Source organism: Corapipo altera, unplaced genomic scaffold (genome assembly GCF_003945725.1).
Source record: "Corapipo altera isolate COAL_440 unplaced genomic scaffold, ASM394572v1 347, whole genome shotgun sequence".
Taxonomy (NCBI): Eukaryota; Metazoa; Chordata; class Aves; order Passeriformes; family Pipridae; genus Corapipo; species Corapipo altera.
Genome location: NW_020885079.1, coordinates 49,762 through 67,872, shown reverse-complemented (window position 1 = coordinate 67,872; position 18,111 = coordinate 49,762). Strand labels below are relative to the sequence as shown.

Here is an 18,111-nt window from a genome sequence, read left to right as displayed (position 1 = left end):
TGCACACACACTACACACGTGTGACCCCCCCCCCCGACACTCCCCCTGCCCAGGACGGGGGTTCAGGCTGGGGTGTGTCCCTCTAGAGTGCCCCCTGGGGTGTTGGAGGGCGCAGGGGGTGATGGTGGGGGGCGCACTGGGTGCCCCCCACCCGCTCGGGCCCCGCAGGCTCCCTGGGCCGCGGTGGTGGCGGGGCCACGTGGCAGCTCAGGCCTCCCGTGCTAGTCACATGCGTGGCCCCCCCTCGTCACACATGTAGCCCTCCCGGCCATGACTCACTGCCCAGCAATGCTGGGGCCTGCCGGGAGCTGGGGGGCCCCACCTGCACCTCCGAGTGCCTCCCAGTGCAGTCCAGTGAGCCTCTGCTGCAACCTCCACCCCACCCCATGCAGCCCCCCCGTGACGCCTCCCCTTCCAGTTCCACTCCAGGACAGCCTCCCTAACCTGTCATGGCTCCCCCACTACAGAATCCCCCACTACAGCCTTCTCCCAGTACAGCTCCCCTATTCCCAGTACAAATATCCCCCCCCCAGTGCAGACCTACCAGTACAGCTCTCAGTAGATACCCCCACCCAGTACAGTCCCCCCCATTCCTAGTACAGTCCCCCAGTTCAACCCCCTCCCAATCCAGCCTCACCAGCACAGATCAGCAAAACCTTGCAGTGCAACCCCACCAGTACAGCTCCCAGTATACCCCCTCCAATCCCAGCCCCTGTGTGGACCACCCAGTACAGTCCCCCAGCCAATATAGCCCACTTCCAGTTCAGCCCCCCCACAGAGCACACCCAGTACAGCTCCCAGTATAGTCTTCACACCCAGTAGAGTCCCCCCTTCCCAGTACAACCCCCATAGGGTCCCAAAGCTGCCCCAGCCCCTGGCAGGGGGGAAGAAGCCTGGGAGCCCCCAGGGGGGTGGCCCATGGGTGGCACTCTGTGCTCTGGGTGACACTGGGTTCTAGCGGGTGGGGGTCCTGGGGAGAGGTGTGTCCCGGACAGGCGTGGTCCCAGTAGGATGGGGTACAGTGTCCTCAGAGTGCAGGGGTCCCATGAGGGTCCCAGCAGGGTGGGGTTCCTGGGGGGGGCACGGCCCGGGGGGGGGGGGGCCCCGCCAGGGGGGGGGGGGGGTCCCATGAGAGTGTGGTGGATCCAGCAGTGTTGGGGAGGAGGGGGGATCCCCAGGACAGTCCCCAGGATGGTGGGAGTCCCAGTGGGGTGAGGGGGGATCCCAGCGGAATGGGGCTCCCAGCAGAGTGGGGAAGGGTCCAGGAGGGAGGGGGTCCCGGCAGAGTGTAGGTGGCCCCTGCACGGGGGCAGCGCTCAGGAGGGTGTGGGCCCCAGCAGTAGGGTGGGGGTCCCAGAGGGGAGTGGAAGTCCATAGGGGCGGGGGCTCCCAGCAGAGTGGGGGTCCCAGGGCTCAGTGCCCCCTCCATTCGAGGCCACGTGCCCCCCCGGGGGGCCCAGCCCCGTTCCCCCCTGCTCGCCCTCCCCGTCCCCACCCTTTCCTGCTCCTGACTCACCGCCGGCGCCTTCCGGGTGTCGGGGCGTCCGTCGGTGCCGCTCGGCCGCAGCCTTGGACGGAGCCGGGGCTTCTTGGGGCGTCCCTAGGGGGTCTGTCTGTCCGTCGGAGGTGTCCGTCCGTTCGTGCGGAGGAGGGGCTGGCGCAGTGTCCATCTGTCTGTCATGGAATGTGTGCCTCGGGGATCTCTGTCTGTCTGTCTGGGGGCATCCCACCCCCGTGGGGTCTGTCTGTCTGCTAGGGTGTCCGTCTGCCCTTCCAGGTGTCTGGCTGTCCGTCAGGACACCTCTGTCTATTGGGTGTCTGTCCGTCTTCCTGGGTGTCCATTTATTGGGGTGTCTGTCCATGGGGGTGTTCCCTTACCCATAGAGGTCTCCACCTGTACGTGGGGCTGTCTGTCCATCCTCTGGGTGTCTGCCTGTCCGTTGTGGCATCTGTCTCCCTGGTGAGGTACCCCTCTGTCCATCTGGGTGTCTATCGGGGCATTTGTGTCCATTTGTGTCCATTTGTCCATCTGGGTGTGTTCAGTTGCCCTTCTGGATGTCTGTTGGCAAAGTATCTGTCCTTCTGTGTGTCTGTTGGGGCATCTGTCTGTCCTTCTGAGTGTCCATCTGTCCATCACAGTGTCCCTCTATCCAATGGGTTGTCCCTCTGTCCTTCTGGGTACCTGTCCAGATATCGGTCTGTCCTTCTGAGTGTCTCACTGTTTATCGAGGTGTCCATCGGGGTGTCCACTTGTCTTTCTGGGTATCTGTTGGGGAATCCATTTGTCCTTCAGGGTAATAATCTGTCCACTGGGGTGTCCTTAACCTTCTGGCTCTCCATCCTTTGTGTCCATCTCATGGTGTCCCCCCATCCGTCCATCCACAGGTCCATCCATCCACCCATCTCTGCCACCCCAACGCCATGTACACCGCGCTCCCCAAAAGGTACATCCCCTCCCCACTGCCCCCCCCCCCGATTGCCGCCCTCTCACTCCTGCCTGCCCCGCAGTGGTTCCCCTTTCGGCCCTGCAGCCGCTCTCCCGGGGCTGCACATCTGGCGGGTGGAGCAGCTGCGGCCCGTGGAGGTCCCCGAGGCTGCCCGGGGGATTTTCTTCTCCGGGGATTCCTACCTGGTGCTGCACAACGGGCCGGAGGAGCGCGCCCACCTCCACCTGTGGATGGGTGAGCGCCGTGGGGGCTGTGGGGCTCCAGGGGCAGGTGGGGTTGGGTGCTCACCTGGCTGCCCACAGGCCGGGACTCCTCGCAGGACGAGCGGGGCGCCTGTGCCCTCCTCTCCACCCAGCTGAGCTCGCTGCTGGGCGAGCGCCCCGTCACCCACCGTGAGGTGCAGGGCAACGAGTCTGACCTCTTCATGGAGTACTTCCCCCACGGCCTCACCTACCAGGTACTGGGGTGCCCAGCGGCACTTGGGGTCCTCCCAGTACGCAGCACCCCAACCAGGCTCCCAGCACTCCAGATGGGTGCTCAGCATCACCGCTGGGCTCTCCACACCCTCACTACTCTGCTTCATTTGTGCTGAGCAAGAGGGATCCCCACTGGGTGCTGGGCACCCCACCAAGTGCTCAGCACACCCATGTGGTGCTCAGCATCCCCTCCAGGTGCTAACTATCCATGCTGGGTGTTTGCCACCCCCATTTGGTGCTGGACACCCCATAGAGTGCTGAGCCCCCTGTACCAGCAGGAAGGTGGTGTGGCCTCAGCATTCAAGCCCACCCGGCCCAGCCCCGGCCCCGGCCCCGCACCCAAACTGTACCAGGTGAAGGGCAGGAGGATGATCCGGGCGAGTGAGCGAGACCCAGCCTGGGCCAGCTTCAACACCGGGGACTGCTTCCTCCTCGACCTGGGACAGGTGAGCAGGGTGCACCTGCCCCCTCCCTGGGCCTGCTGTCCCCATCTCTGGCCCTCAGACCCTTCTCATGTGGTGGTGGGGAGGGGGCAAGTTCAACGTGTCCTGTGTGTCCCTCTGTCCTCTGGGGCATCCATCAGTTCACTGGGGTGTCCCTCTTGGTTGGGGCACCTGTACCTCCATAGGACTGGCTGTTTGTCCTTCTGTTGGGGTGTCTGTCCATCTCTCCAAGCGCCCAGCCATCTGCAGGGGTGTCTGCCTCATTTTTGGGGTGTCCATCTGTTGGGGTGTCTGTCTGTCTCTTGGGGTGCCCACTGACCTCTTGGGGTGTCCCCCTATCCGGAGCAGGGTTTGATGGTTGGGGTGTCTGTCCATCCATGGGAGTGTCCCTCTGCCCATCGCAGCATCTTCCTGGACCAGCTTCAACCCCCGCGGCTGCTCCATCCCCAGCCTGGCTGAGGCAGGTTGGGGACCACTGTGGGGTGACTCCATCACCACTGTTCCCCTCCCTGTCCCCAGACCCTTTTCGTGTGGTGTGGGGCCCGGAGCAACGTCCTGGAGCGCAGCAGGGCGCAGGAGCTGGCTGTGGCCATCCGGGACAGCGAGCGGGGTGGTAAGGCACGCCTGGAGATCGTGGTGGACGGCGAGGAGCCACCCGAGATGGTCCAGGTACGTCCTCACTGGGAGGAGAGGGGGACATGGGTGTCCCTGGGGTGGCTCTGTGACACCCCCATCTCGTCCTCTGGCAGGTGCTGGGCCCCAAGCCCCCCTTGCAGGAGGGCAGCCCCGAGGAGGACGTGGCAGCCGACCAGAGCAATGCGGGGGCAGCCGTGCTCTACAAGGCAAGGACATGGCAGGACACCCCCGTGGCACCAGGGCTGGGCATGGCTGAGTGTCACCATGGAGGGCACAGGGATGGAGATGGCCAGGGGACACCATGGTGATTCTAGGGTCAGGCATGGCCAGGGACAGTGCAGTGGTCCCATGGGAGACGTGGGACTGGGCAACACCAGGGGACACTGTGGTGGCCCCTGGGCATACGTGAAGCTGTGGACAGCCAGGGGACACTCTGGTGGTTCTAGGAAAGCCACAGGGAGCTGTGCATGGCCAGCAGACACACCTTGGTGGCCCCAGAGAGCATATGAGGCTGGGCATGGCCTGGGAACACTGCGGGTGCCCTGAGAGGCATGGATGGGGAATGCTGCAGTGGCTGGGTGGGAGGACACTGGGCTGGGGCGGCTCTGGGTGACCTTGCAGTGACGTCCCCTCCACGGGCAGGTGTCGGACGCGACGGGGCACATGGACCTGACCCAGGTGGCCGCTGGCAGCCCCTTCAGCCAGAGCCTGCTCTGCCCCAATGACTGCTTCGTGCTGGACAACGGCGCCGGCGGGAAGGTCTACGTCTGGAAAGGTGCCTGGGGTGGGGACACAGGGTGACATGGAGATGGGGGCCGTGCCCAGAACGGCTCTGACATCCCCACCGCAGGGCGCAAGGCCAACGAGCAGGAGCGCCGGGCGGCCCTCAGGGTGGCCGAGGAGGTGATCGCCCGCATGGGCCACCCGCCCCAGACACAGGTGGGTGCAGTGGTGAGGGGTACCCGGGGGCTGGCATGGGAAGCATCATCCCCTCCCAATCCCTGTCCCGTCCCTGTCCCCATTGCTGTCTCGGCAGGTGGAAATCCTGCCCCAGGGCTGCGAGACGCCCCTCTTCAAGCAGTTCTTCACCAGCTGGAAGTGAGCAGCAGGTGCCCATGGGGCCAGTGCCCAGCCCAGGGTGTCACCAGGCTTATGCTGGCTGTGCCAGCTCCCCGCAATGCTTGTGCCCTGCTCAGCCATCCCTGTCACTGTGCCATCCCTATGCCTGTGTCTTTGCTCATCCCATCTCCATGCCATTGTCACTCACATCCTCATGCATCACATCCTTGACGACCCATGCCAAGCCCATGCCATCTCCATTGCTGTGCTATCCCTGTGCCTTTGCCCACCCCGTGTCCTTGCCACAACCATTTCCTGCCATCCCCAAGCCTATGTCATCCCCGTTCCTGTGCCATTCCCTGTGTCATCCCTGTCCCTTTGCCCCTCCCCTGCCCACGTCATCCCTGTCCATCCCTGTGCCATCCCCATGTCCACGTCACTTCCTTCCCCATCCCTACCTCATCCCCAAGTCCAAACCATCTCCTTCTTATGCCAACCCCATCCCCATGCCATCCCTCCTCCACACCATCCCCAAACCCATGTCATCCCTGCCCCTGTGCCATCCTGTCATCCCCACTCCTTTGCCCACCCTGTGCCTACCTCCATCCCCATCCCTACACCATCCCAAGCCATGCCATGCCCACAATACACCTTCCCCCCAACCACTGCTGCCATAGCTGGGCCACCTGCACCCCCTGACCACCTTCCTGAGTGTGCCTGTGCCACGCTGTGCCCACCCCGTGCCCATGCATCTCATCCCTTGCCCAGGCCCCAGAGAATAAAGGGACAGTGCCGTATCCTGTGTCTGGCTGCTCTGGGTGTGGTACCAGCCCTGGGGATGGGGGGACACAAGGGGACTCAGGACAGGGCAATGGCCCTGCAGGGGACGAAGGTGTCCCCACCACCCTGGTGTGATGACACCCTACAGGGCCACCTGTGTCATCAGGGCACCAGCCCTCTGCCCCATGGGGTGATACCCACAGCTACAGGATGTCCCCAGGGGCTGGCAGCACCCAGAGTGACCAGGAGCCCCAGTCCTTGTGTGACCACCTGACCCTGAAGTGGTTGGGAAAGGTGGGAGATGGCTCCCAACTGGCTGCCACCCTGCATCCCCCACATCCCCAAATCACCCGTGTGGTCAAGTCCCTGATACCTCCAAATGTCCAGTATACCTCCATGTCCACATCCTCAAATGTCCCACCCTCTGCTCTCTCCACAGTCTCTCCATCCCTAATGTCCCCAGTGTCCCCAAACCCCCAGTGTCACCAACAACACCCCCAAATCCCCTCACCACCCTGGGGCCAGCCAGACCCTGCAACCCCCATCACTGCTGGCTGCTCCCTCCCTCATTAGACCCAGATAATTAGTGCTGGAACTAATTATGTCCCCAGTTACCCCTCCCTTGGCCCCTGCTCATGACAATCTGATGTGACAACATGTCTGGCATTAGGGGCACCAAACCCCTGGCATTCCACCCCAATTCCCATCCACATCCTGTTGCATCCATCACCAAGGAAAAGCCCTTTTATTGTAGCTGGGGAGGGCCTGGGGTGGGGGGAGAGGGAGGGGGAAGGAGCCCAGGGGAGGGACTCAGAGGAGCCACCATGTTCCCCAGGGGGAGGGGTGGGTGAGCCAGGACCCCCCCGACACCCAAAACCCCATCCTCTCCTTCTACTCCCAAAGTGACACTGAGGTGGGAAACTCAATGTGGGGGAGGGGCTGGGCTTTTCCTTGTTCACAGTGAATTTGGGGTAATGGAGGAGGTCCCACCCGCTTGGCCTGGCTGGATCTGCACTGTAGAGGAGCTTATTCACTCCCAATTTAAATCCCTGGAGCATGATTTGGGGAGAGGGAAGGGAAACCCTCTGGTGGGAAGAGCAGGGAGGAAAACACAGGTTCATGTGTGGTGAGCTCGGGGTGGTCAGGGTTGGAGGGGGAACAGAGCCAGGATTCAGCTCTCCTGGTGATGCCAAAATCATTCTGATGAGCTTTGCTGGTGAAATAAAATTGGGAAAGTGGCTTCTCCGGTGCGGCTGCAGCAGGTCCAAGGTCACAGGGTGAGAGAGAGCGCAGGGGGGAGGTAATTTGTTCCCTGAAAATGCCCTGTGAGGGATTTGCCACCTCCCTCCATCCCACTCCAAAGCCAAGGAAGGGGAGACCAGCACTGTGGGGTTCAGGGTAGGATGGACCCTTCACCCACCCAAGGGCAGCTATGGGGGGCAGGGGGGCAGCACCTGGGGGGACCCCGCTGCCCAGGGAGTGGGGAATGGCACTTCACTTAGAGAGAGAAAGAAACAGAGAAGAAGAAAAAGCCACACGTCATTTGGAAGAATCAGGCAGGAGCTGAGTGGTCCCAGGAGGCTGGAATGGTCCCAGGGGTCTGGAGCCCCCCACTAGCCCCCCCGCCAGCCCCCCCTACTCTATCAGTTCCACGTAGTTGGCAGGGAACATGCCAAAGTGACCATCAGGGCCGTAGCCACGCCACCAACCCTCATCAATCATCTCGATGTTGGTGATGATGTTCTCAGGATCAAAGGAGATCTCGGTGTCATCAGCTGGAATGGAATAGAGAGAAGGAGGGGGGGGTCAGACCACCTGTACCCTCCCAGTTCTGGGGTTTCCAACATAAGAGGAGTGTGGAGCTGCTGGAGCAAGTCTAAAGGAGGTCTCAGAGACGCCCTGAGGGCTGGAGCCCCTCTGCTCTGGGGACAGGCTGGGAGAGCTGGGTGTGTTCACCTGGAGGAGAGAAGGCTCTGGGGAGACCTGAGAGCCCCTTCTAGTGCCTAAAGGGGCTCCAAGAGAGCTGGAGAGGGACTTTGGACAAGGGCCTGGAGTGGCAGGACACAGGGAATGGCTGTGGGTCTCACCAGCCTGGTAGTCGTAGAGCGCTCGGGCACAGAGCCCCTTCCCCGCCAGGTCCGGCGGCTCCTGGTACTCCAGCCCGTAGTCGTATTTGGCATCATCAGCTCGTTCCTTCAGGAAGGAAGGAGAGAGGGAGAACAGGAATTACCAGGAGAAAAGGGAGGGAGTGAGGAAAACAGCAACGTGAAGCACCCAGAGATGTAGATCACCCCTGGGGCTCAGAGGCTGGAGGTCCCGGGTGCCCCCCGGAATAAAACCTGGGCTCTGGGAAAGTCTTGCCACATGTCTCTGCCACGGGACCCAGGAGACCAAACCAGCCCTGAGCCGAAGAGTCAAGGTGGCCACCTCTCCAGTCAACACTGATCCCTGTCCCTTGAGATCTCATCCCAACAAAACCACTGGAGACCAGTGGCAGAAAACTTGTCTGGAATCTAATCCTTATCCCTTGGGGTTACCCCTGCAGAGGGAGGTTCAACTCCCATGGATAAGCTCCAGCTTCCCATGGAGCTTTCTGCTGGAGCCTGAGCCAGCTGTCATTTGCTTTCCTCTGGAAAGGCTGAGGGGATTGCTCAGCCCATCTACTCTGGAATCTTTTGGAATCTGCTGGACACTTCCAGACAAATTCCAGAATGATAAAATGATGTTTGGAATGCCGATGGTTTGGTGAGCAGAGGAGAGGAAACCAAAGGGCCCCACATCTCCAAGGGAAGCACAGCACAACCCCACTGTTAGCCACTGGAGAATATTGGAGCACGCCAAGAATAGCTGGGAATGCCAGCTCTGCTGGGTTTGGATGTGCAGGAGAAGGAGGAGAAAGGGCTTTGGAAGAGGTTTGTGGATCCTCTCCCCTCACTGGCTCTGGAGCACTGACAACAGCTGGATGGCCCTGGAGTACAGGCTGGGTGCCAGGGGCTCAGCACCAGTGTCTCCCACTGGGAGAGCACTGTGGAGGGATGCAGCAGCACCCCCTCACTAGGAGGATGCACTGGAGTGCACGTGAGCTCCAGGGTTTCTCCTATTGATTTTAACCCAGAAAAGGGTTCCAGACCCATCCTAAAGGATAAAGCCACGCTCTCCCACATGAATCCTGTCCCCTCCTCAGGGGTCCCTGCCCCCCAAACACACCTGGGGGGGGCTCCTCATAGATGGCTGAGGGCTCTGGAGGCTCCTCGTACAGATTCGTCTCTTCCACATGGGACATCGGGACGCCAGAATTGTACCCGGAGTCTCGTCCTGAGGAGAAACATGGCATCTGTCACCAAACTCACGCCCTGTTCCCTCATTCACCTGCCTCCTGCTCCAGGCTGGAGTGACAGCACATTCCTGGTGGAAGCTGGGTGTCCCCCAGATCTCCTGTTCAGCCAGGGAATGGAGCGTGCTTGGACCATGGGATGGGGCAGGCAGGAAGCACAGAAGAGAGCAAGCAGGGGTTTAGGGAGCAGTGAAAAGGACAAGGGAGAGATCCAGGATCTCCAACAGGGAAGGGATAAACTCGAAGGGATAAACTCACTCCAGATGAACCATGTTCCCATGGAGGGGAAGGGCTGGAGTGGAGGCCATGGCCAAGAGCAGCATCTAGTGGTGATGGTGGCCCGGCTACACTGGAGCATGGCCCTGGCCCTCGGCACATCCCTGGGCCCCAGTCTGTCCCTGGTCTCTGCCTCACCCCTGGCCCTCTCCTTGTCTCTGGCCCTCAGCATGTCCCTGCCCCCCACCTCATCCCTGGACCCACAGCTTGTCCCTGGTCCTCAGTTCATCCCTGGTCCCCACTTTGTTGTCCCTAAACCCCACCTCACACCTCATCATCCCTGGCCCCCACCTTGTTTCTGCCCTCACCTCCTCCCTGCGTATGGCAGGGGGGTGGAACTAGATGGTCCTTCAGATCCCTTCCAACCCAAACCAACGTGTGATTCCATGATTCAGAAACAAGGCCAACCCTCAGTGCCACTCACAGCACATGGGGAGACCTCTGGGCACAGCCAGCCCTCTTCTGGAATCGATCCCTGTCCCAAACCACTGGGAAGTGGTTAAGCAGGGGCACCTTCCACTAGCCCAGGTTGCTCCAAGCCCCATTCAACCTGCCTTGAATGCTTTCAGGGATGGGGCAGCCGCAGCTTCTCTGGGCAGCCTGTGCCAGGGCCTCCCCACCCTCACAGGGAAGAATTTCTTCCCAATATCCCATCTAACCCTGCCCTCTGGCAGTAGGAAGCCATTCCCCCTTGTCCTGTCACTCTGTGGCTGTGTACTGGTCTTTACTGGGATAGGAAAATAGCCCAGTGTAACTCTGGAGTTGGGAAACCCCTGCACAGGCGGTGTCTCGGCTGTGTCTCGGGGCACTTTGGGCAAGTCCAAGTGTGACTGTCAAAGCCCCTGTGGTCTGGAGGGGGCTGGGGGTGCTCGGAGCTGAATTCCAGCCTTTCAGCAGGAGATATCCTCATCCCCTGGACACCGAGCCTTCGGCTGAGGACTAGGAGGAACCATCCTCACCCTCAGCATCACACTCAGTCCTGGCTGGTGACAAACATGGGGGTTCCTGGTCCAAGGAATGGGAAAAACACATGGAGTCTCTGAGCCAGGCCTCAACATGCCCAATTTTGTGGAATCTATTTGGAAAGATGCAGAGAAAAGCTCTGGGGAGGGAGCCAAGCACGAACCTGCTGCAGGTACTGGGGAGGCTGGAGGTGACCCCCAAACATTCTGGCTGTGGGAGGCAGGACTGGGCACAGAGTTCACCTCCTTCTGCAGGAACGGGCTGCGGAGCTTCCCTGGAAAAGGAGACTGAGGGGCTGCAGGAGCTGGGCAGGCAGCAGGACTCCCAGCCCACAACTGTGCACCCAGGGGTGCTGCTGAGTCACCCTCCCAAGCAGGATTTTCCAGCTCTAATCCTGGTTGTGGAAAACAAGTTTGGCAACTGGTTACAGCAGCAGCAGCCAAGGGAAAATTTAAAAAAAAAAAAAAAAAAAGATTTTGGGGGAGGAAGAGGAGCTGGGAGACCCTGCCACTGGCTCTCCAGAGTGATTTCTGGAGCAGTCTGAATGCCACAGACATCAAACTGGGAGGGGATGATGCAAACTGGTTTCTGCCAGTCCATTTCCTGTGGCAAGAGTTAACTGTTATCTCTCCATCTCCACCTCCAAACCAAACAAAAGCTGAGGAGAAGAATTGCCAGACAAACCCTACCAGCACCAAGACTCCAGTCTACCCTCACCTCTGAGTCTGATCAGTTCCAGGGTATTTATCTCCTTTTCTTCCATGAAAACCATCAAATCCTAATGAAATACCTCAAAATCAGCCTCTCCCCCTGATGTTTAACCAGCAAAAAGGACATTTTCCCAGTGTGGCGTTTCTTCCTCTCCCACTCATGCCTTGCCTGCCCAGGGAAGAAGGGATTTGTGCTCCTGTCATCAAGTAAAAGTGATTATTCAATGAATCAATTTAAGGTGCTTCGGAGGGGGTTGCACTGAGGAGGAGGAGGAGGAGGCAGTCACCCAGGGGTGTCGTGCGCTCACAGGGACTTCCTCAGCCGCTCTCAGCTCTGCTTTGCAAACTTCCTGGTTTCTATCAGAGAGATCAAATCAGGCTCTTCCAACATCCTGCTTGGCTCGGGCAATGCAAAAATTTGGGCAGAACTTTGGGCAGTCAGGATAGATTGCAATGGTTGTGTCTTTCTGGTGTCAATGTGTTGAACTTCAATTGAAAAAAATGAAATTTGAGGTTCAGAAGGGAAGGGAGAGTATGGGAAACTTCTGTCTTGGTGGTTAAAACTTGGCACAGCTGGAACCTCACTTTGGAAAATGGCAGGAGCTGGGGGTGGGACACCACAGCAGAGAACATCGATGTGATGAGAGTTGCCCGTTCTCAGTCCAAACAGCGGCCTCACAGTATCACTGCCCCACTGGGACCCCAGTGGGACCCTGCTCCACTGGGACACGGTGGAGGACTGGGGGTGGCCTCATCACCCTCCCCGTGTCCTCTCACACCCCTCATACCTGGCTGTGCCACCCTCCCTGTGTCCCCTCACACCGTACCTGGCTGGGTTGGTGTCCCCGTGTCCCCCGGCCCCGCTCTCTCCCTCTGCTTGAAGATGTCGCGGGGGTTCACGGCTCTCTGTGCAATCAGAGTCGCAGCCTCCTGCCCAGGGAAGGGCCCAGATGCCACGTCAAGGTCACAGAGCAGTAGCAGGGGGGGCAGAGCCGAGGCAGACACCCCCCAGAGCGCTCCCAGTTCCGTACCTGGGCTTTCTCCACCGACTCGCTTCTCTTGAAGCCCTTCCTCTGTTGGGTCTCGTACTCCTCAGCCTGCTCCTTCTGCAGCACAAGAGAGGGTCTGCGTGCTAAGCTAGCCCACTCTGGACACATCCAGCTGCTCCAGCCCCATCCAGTTCCTTCCAGCATCATCCTATCCCCATCCTGCCTCTTCTGCCCACTCCAGCCCCCTCCAGCCCCATCCTGCCTCCTCTGGACCCAAGGAACTCACATGGTGATGGAGGGGGAATGGAGAGGAAACCCTGGATCTGAGAGGGAGGCTGAGAAAAGGCACTTGGTTTCATGGAATCATGGAATGATTCAGATTGGAAAAGCCCTCTGAGATCACCAAGCCCAACTGTTTCCCCAGCACTGCCAAGGCCACTCATGTCCCTATGTGCCACATCCATGTGTCTTTTAAATCCTCCCAGGGCTGGGGACTCCACCACTGCCCTGGGCAGCCCTTTACCATAAAGGAATTCTCCCAGTATCCAGTCTAAACCTCCCCTGTGCAACCTGGCCATTTCCACTTGTCCTATCCCGGGTCTCTATCCCCTCCATCATGGATAAACCTTGCCTGGGGCCAGTGCCAGAGCTCACCCATTGCTGCTGCTCCCTGTCCCTGTTCTCAGCCTCCTGTTGCTGCTGGAGTCTCCTGTGGGGACAAACTGGGGTTAAAACCAAGGATTTGGGACCTCAGCCCATTGCAGCTCCCTGGGAAGAGCACAGGAAGGATGTCCCCCTCACTCTGGGGACACTCCCCCTCACTTTGGGGCCAGATGAGGAGTCGCAGGTCACCCTTGGAGAGAGGAACATTGTGAGAGGGGCAGGAGCAGCTCCAAATATTGGGATTAATCCAGAGAAATCTCTTCCTCAGGGATATGGACATGAGCATTCAGATGTGGGGGCCAAGCAGACTTCCCTGCAGTCCCTCAGGGCTCAGATTCCCCCAAAGCCAGCCTAGACCTCCAGCACCCCAAAAACAGGTGCCATGGGTGTTAGAGAGGAGTTTGGGAAGCAAGAAGGGGATGAGTGGGCAGGGAGAGCTAGGGAGATGCTCCCTCCAACCCAGAGCAAAATCCTCTCCACATATGCTCCCTTAAAGGAGATTTCCTGGGATTGCAGGAATTCCAGCAGTGAGGAATGCATGGACATGATCCACCATTCCCTGAGGAACAACCTCTGCAGGAGTCGGGACAGCTCACATACATGGTGACAAGGATACCCAGCACCACCGAGAGACCCCAGAGGACAGGACAGCCTCTTGGAATCATTCCCAACATCCCACTCACTTCTGGGCTTCGATTTCACTGGATCTGGCTTTGAACCTCTGCTCCCTCCCTGCCGCCTCCTGCAGCTCCCGCTCCCGCCGCTCCCGCTCCAGCCGCTGCCGCTCCTCCTCCGCCCTCCTCTTCTCCTCCAGCCGCCGGTTCTCCTCATCCTTCTGAGGGCACACAGGCACGGAGGGGTGGGGGTCACAGGCACTGCCCCCAGCCCTCTGCATCCTGGGGCACGCAGCAGGTCCCAGGGCTGGTGGCCCCCAGCCAGAAGGTTCACACATCATTAAACCCCAGTAAAACCCAACATGAAAGGGGAAGGAAACACAAGGCAGCCTTCAGAGGGGACAAAAATCAGTTTCCTCACCCAAAGAGGGTTCATTTGGAGCTGGGGTGCACCCCAGCCCTCCTCCCCCGTGCCCACCCCAGCAGCCTTGAGCCAAACTCAGATGAGAAAAAGGAGCACCTTCCCCTTCAGGACTCAGCCCCTCCTCCCTGAGCACCCGAAGGCAGCAGCTCTGCACTTCCCTGAGCTCTGGATCTCTGATTCCAGGCAGCATTATCCGATTCCCAGACAGGGAACACAGCACGTGGAGAGTAATCTCCAGCTAAATCCAAAGGCTTCGTGCTCCGAGGCATGTGCTCACCTCTGCTTTGGCCCAGAAATTATCCTTATTGACTCGCTTGATTTCGGACATTGCGTTTGTCTTCTGGTAGACGGAGCCCTGCGGAGGGAAGGCACAGACAAATTACCATTTTTGCATTTTTTGTCAAAAATCAGCCCAAATCAGCACAGTCTGGGACTTCTTCTAAGAAGTTCCTATAACCTGATGCTTTGCCCCAAAATTTAAAGAAGGGCTGGGTGAGGCCAGCAACGTGTATGTTGCCAAAAATGGGCAATTGCGGGCCCTGGCACAGCTTGCCCAGAGAAGCTGTGGCTGCCCCATCACTGGAAGTGTCCGAGGCCAGGTTGGACAGGGCTTGGAGCAATCTGGTCTCGTGGAAGGGGGCAGGGGGGTGGAACTGAATGAGCTTTAAGGTCCCTTCCAACCCATCCGTTCCATGATTCCACACTTTGAACCTGCCCTGTCAGTGTAAACCCACTGCCTCATCACTCCAGGTCCTTCTCTAAAGTCCCTCTCCAGCTCTCTTGGAGTCCCTTTAGGCACTGGAAGGGGCTCTAAGGTCTCCCTGGAGCCTTCCCTTCTCCAGACTGAACATTCCATGGATGTGTCAATGCCCAGGGAGCCACTTCCATCACTGGATGAAAGTGGTCCCAGACCTTCCCCCATCCAGAGGGACCACCCTAAAACCCTCATGGATTCAACTCACCACGGGAGCCTGAGGCCCTGAGTCCTGGAACTTGCTGCTCTCCTTGTGGAAGCTGTAGTTGGCTCCAGAGGCCTTGGCCACTTTCTCCATGATGAGTTCAGGCTCCACGTCCTCCTCTGCCCGGGCGTTGATGGTGACATGAGCCCCCTGAGCGGAAAGAACCAGCACAGGGGTGAAGGGGTCACCCTGGGAGCCCCCAAACCCACCACCTTGCCCTGGTGGGTCCTGTCTGCACTCCTGGAGCCCCCAAGGGAAGGAAAAGGGTTCTGGTGAGATGGAGAAAATCTCCAGACAGATTTTTTGGGCAACCTGGTCTAAGTAGAAAGTGTCACTGCCCATGGCAGGGGTCTGGAACTGAATGGTCTATAATGTGTCTTCAACTCAAAGCATTCCATGATTCCCTAAAGGAGGACATTGGGAGGATCAGACCTTTAGGAAGTTGGCCACGGTGCTGACATGGTTGGCGCAGGCTCCTTTCCGCACGTCATTGACACCTTCACCTGTCTGTAAAGAGAAACCATCGGCTCACCTGAGCCCATCCCAGTTGGATCCATGGCAGCAGCACCTGGATCAAGCCTGACTCTCTCTCCAGATCTCTTGGAGGCTCTTCAGGCACTGGAAGAGACACTAAGGTGTCCCCAGAACCTTCTCTTCTCCAGGCTGGACACCCCCAGCTCTCCCAGCCTGGGCACAGGGCACAGGGGCTCCAGTTCCCTCCCCGATAAACTGAGGTCCACCCCCACTCACCCAGTTGATGAGGACGTATTTGGGTAGCCCGGAGTTGGGATCCTTCACCCGGCAGAAGCCATACATCACCTTCCCGCTGTTGAGCTCCTCCACCATCTCCTCCAGCCCCCCGTCTGCCCCGGGAGGAAGGAGAGGCAGTGAGTCCAGCCCATTCCACACACATGCTGGGAACAGCCAAACCCATGGAGGCTGCAGCTCCCAGCCCCTTATTCCCTGGAGATTATCCCCATGAGATTTGGGGATGTCCTACCACAGGATCGTCTCAGACCCCTCAGTGTTTACCCTGGTCCTTCCATTACCTGATCATTTGTCATCCACATAATTATTTGGGAGCCAAGCCCCAGCCTTCTCTCACCCACCCCCATTCTCAGCAGCCTTAATCACCCAGTTCCTCTTCCTCAGGCTTTCACAAACCCCATAGAGAAAGATCCTGGATCTGTAACCAAGTGAAGGGATGACAGAGAAGGGGAAGGAGCTGCTCACACCCCCAGATTAATTAGAGGCTTTAATGAGAGCAGGCAGCTGCCAGCTCTGCCCACAGGTTCCTGTACAAAACCACGCTCCGGCGAGCACCGGCATGGCCGGAAAACACTTCATGAGGGCAGGAATGGTGCTGGGAAGTGGTGGAGGAACTGGCTGAGCTTTGTTCCTGCTTTGTCAGACAGGAAGTAGAGAAGGAACCAAGAGGGCGACATGGGGCAGGGCCCTGCTTGTCCACCTCCTGCCCCGACGCTTCCCTCACTGTTAAACACATCCAGGGTGGTCTCAGCATCAGACTTGGGGGCTCAGAAGTGAATCCCAGGGGGAAAATCCCACACAGGGCTCAGGCAGGGGCTGAGTGAGCAATGGGAAGGGCACAGCATCACTCCCACTATGCCAAAAAGCTACCAGGAATGGAGGAAAAGCACCAAAAACTCACACTCTCATCTCAAAAAAATTACTCCAGACCACAATTCCCCCTGCACTAGATTGTCTGAGCCCTGAACAGGGGGAAAAGAGCCACTGATCCTGATCAGCCCTGGGAGGACGGGCACAGCCCAGCCCGGCTCGCTCTGTACTGCAGGAGCACCCAGATCGTTTCCCTCTCCTTATTAAATATTTATGCTTTGGCTCTAAATTTGGCTCCAAACCCAGCAGGGAAGTTGAAGGCTGGAAGTCTGAGGCCGGTTGGGTGAGTGCTGGCATGGAACGACATGATGGAAATGCTGGAGGGAGAAGGGATCTGTGAGGAGCTTGGGGCACACCCTCTGCAGCTCCCCAAAACCCTCATCTGTGGCTCAACAAGAGCTTTTTCTGAACAAAATTCCCCAGCACCATGTCCCTGGCTCCATGGGCTCTGCCAGGCCCTGCAGACCATCCCAGAAACTTCCATAGAGCTCTGTGGGTTGGGAGAAACACCTGGAAATTAGGAAAGAAGCCAGGGAGGGATAAGAGGATACAAATACCTAGAGTGGGGAAACCCTCTATTGCGCTGTTTCCCAATAGTTTTGGCTTCCCAGCCAGGAGTGTTTCAGTGGGAACCAGCAGTCAGATAAAAAATAAAAAAAAAAAACAGTCGTGAGAAGGAGAGAATTGGATGTGAGAGGCTTCAAGAGCATTTAGTGGGAGCCCTAGCTGGGTGAATGGCTGGACATCCACATGGACCTGCCTAAATCCAGGATCTAAAATACTTCAGAGATGCACAGAGCAACCAGGGTCCAAACTCTGGATCCTTGGGAAAGGAGGAAAATGAAAAGGAAGGAGAAGCAGAGCTGCCGGCAAGTCTCTGCTCCATATTCCTCGCTCCAAAATCACACTGGACACCCTGACACAGCTGCCACCCTTGTCCAACCACCAAGGGCACTCCCCAAAATACCCTCAGGGGTTAAAAACCCCCTGACATCCCAGGCAGGTAGAGTGACACGAGCCCTGGAAGCCCCCAGACCCATAGGAATGGGGGGACAGACCCCAACATGCTCACCTCCAGAGCCAGCCACCCGCAGGTCATTGCTGTTGCCTTCATAGGTGAACAGAGCCCTAAAATTAAGGCCGAAAGGGGACTTTTAGCCAGTTTTATCCAGCACGGTGCCCATCTGGGGTGTCCACGCACCCCCGACACCTCCTGAAGCTCAGAGCCCCATAGAGACCCCCACCCCACATGCTGCCCACCCCACAGCCCAGGGACTTACTGATACCCCCAGACACCCCCACAGCCCTCATTCCCTCTATACACCTCACAGCCCCTCAGACACGCCCACAGCCCCCCTACATACCCCCGACCCCCTCATACTACTCACACCCCTGATCTTTACTATACATCCCACATGCCCCCCAAGCACCCCCACACTGCCTGACACTCCACATCCCCCCACAAGTCACTGGCCCGGCCCTAAATCTTCCCCCAGAACACCCATCCCCAGCCATCCGTTTCACTTCCACCCCTCCACCCCCTCCCCACCCCCTCCCATTCCCCCTTCATCCCCCATCCCCCACCCGAGCCATCCTCGGCCCTCCTAAACACACACGGCCCCCAAACACCCCACAGACCCTCGCACACCCCCCGTCCCCCAAACGCCCCCCAGCCCCCTCGCAACGCCCTCATCCCCCCC

The 18,111-nt window shown here is 58.9% G+C and overlaps 2 protein-coding genes across 3 annotated transcripts in view; one reads left to right on the top strand and one right to left on the bottom strand.

Annotated features, from left to right (window-relative positions):
- Positions 1 to 1,521: 1,521 nt before the first annotated feature.
- On the top strand, positions 1,522 to 5,858 carry CAPG (capping actin protein, gelsolin like). The gene is made up of 10 exons (XM_027669429.1): positions 1,522 to 1,607; positions 2,386 to 2,444; positions 2,509 to 2,681; positions 2,750 to 2,904; positions 3,202 to 3,369; positions 3,886 to 4,035; positions 4,116 to 4,208; positions 4,645 to 4,777; positions 4,853 to 4,941; positions 5,039 to 5,858. The coding sequence occupies exons 2-10, from the start codon at positions 2,422 to 2,424 to the stop codon at positions 5,102 to 5,104; spliced, it is 1,050 nt and encodes a 349-aa protein (XP_027525230.1). The 5' UTR covers positions 1,522 to 1,607; positions 2,386 to 2,421; the 3' UTR covers positions 5,105 to 5,858.
- Positions 5,859 to 6,567: 709 nt separating this feature from the next.
- Positions 6,568 to 18,111, bottom strand: part of DBNL (drebrin like) — an 11,786-nt gene continuing 242 nt past the window's right edge. Inside the window, exons 2-14 of one of the 2 annotated variants that reach the window (XM_027669439.1) lie at positions 17,484 to 17,539; positions 15,524 to 15,636; positions 15,206 to 15,280; positions 14,777 to 14,923; positions 14,092 to 14,169; positions 13,460 to 13,611; positions 12,768 to 12,822; positions 12,156 to 12,230; positions 11,952 to 12,054; positions 10,578 to 10,688; positions 9,052 to 9,156; positions 7,929 to 8,036; positions 6,568 to 7,616 (exon numbers count right to left, since the gene is read on the bottom strand). In XM_027669439.1, the coding sequence (XP_027525240.1) occupies positions 7,477 to 7,616; positions 7,929 to 8,036; positions 9,052 to 9,156; positions 10,578 to 10,688; positions 11,952 to 12,054; positions 12,156 to 12,230; positions 12,768 to 12,822; positions 13,460 to 13,611; positions 14,092 to 14,169; positions 14,777 to 14,923; positions 15,206 to 15,280; positions 15,524 to 15,636; positions 17,484 to 17,539 (1,318 nt within the window). In that variant the 3' untranslated portion in view covers positions 6,568 to 7,476. The remainder of the gene's footprint in view (positions 7,617 to 7,928; positions 8,037 to 9,051; positions 9,157 to 10,577; positions 10,689 to 11,951; positions 12,055 to 12,155; positions 12,231 to 12,767; positions 12,823 to 13,459; positions 13,612 to 14,091; positions 14,170 to 14,776; positions 14,924 to 15,205; positions 15,281 to 15,523; positions 15,637 to 17,483; positions 17,540 to 18,111) is intronic. The other variant, XM_027669441.1, reaches the window with a different exon arrangement.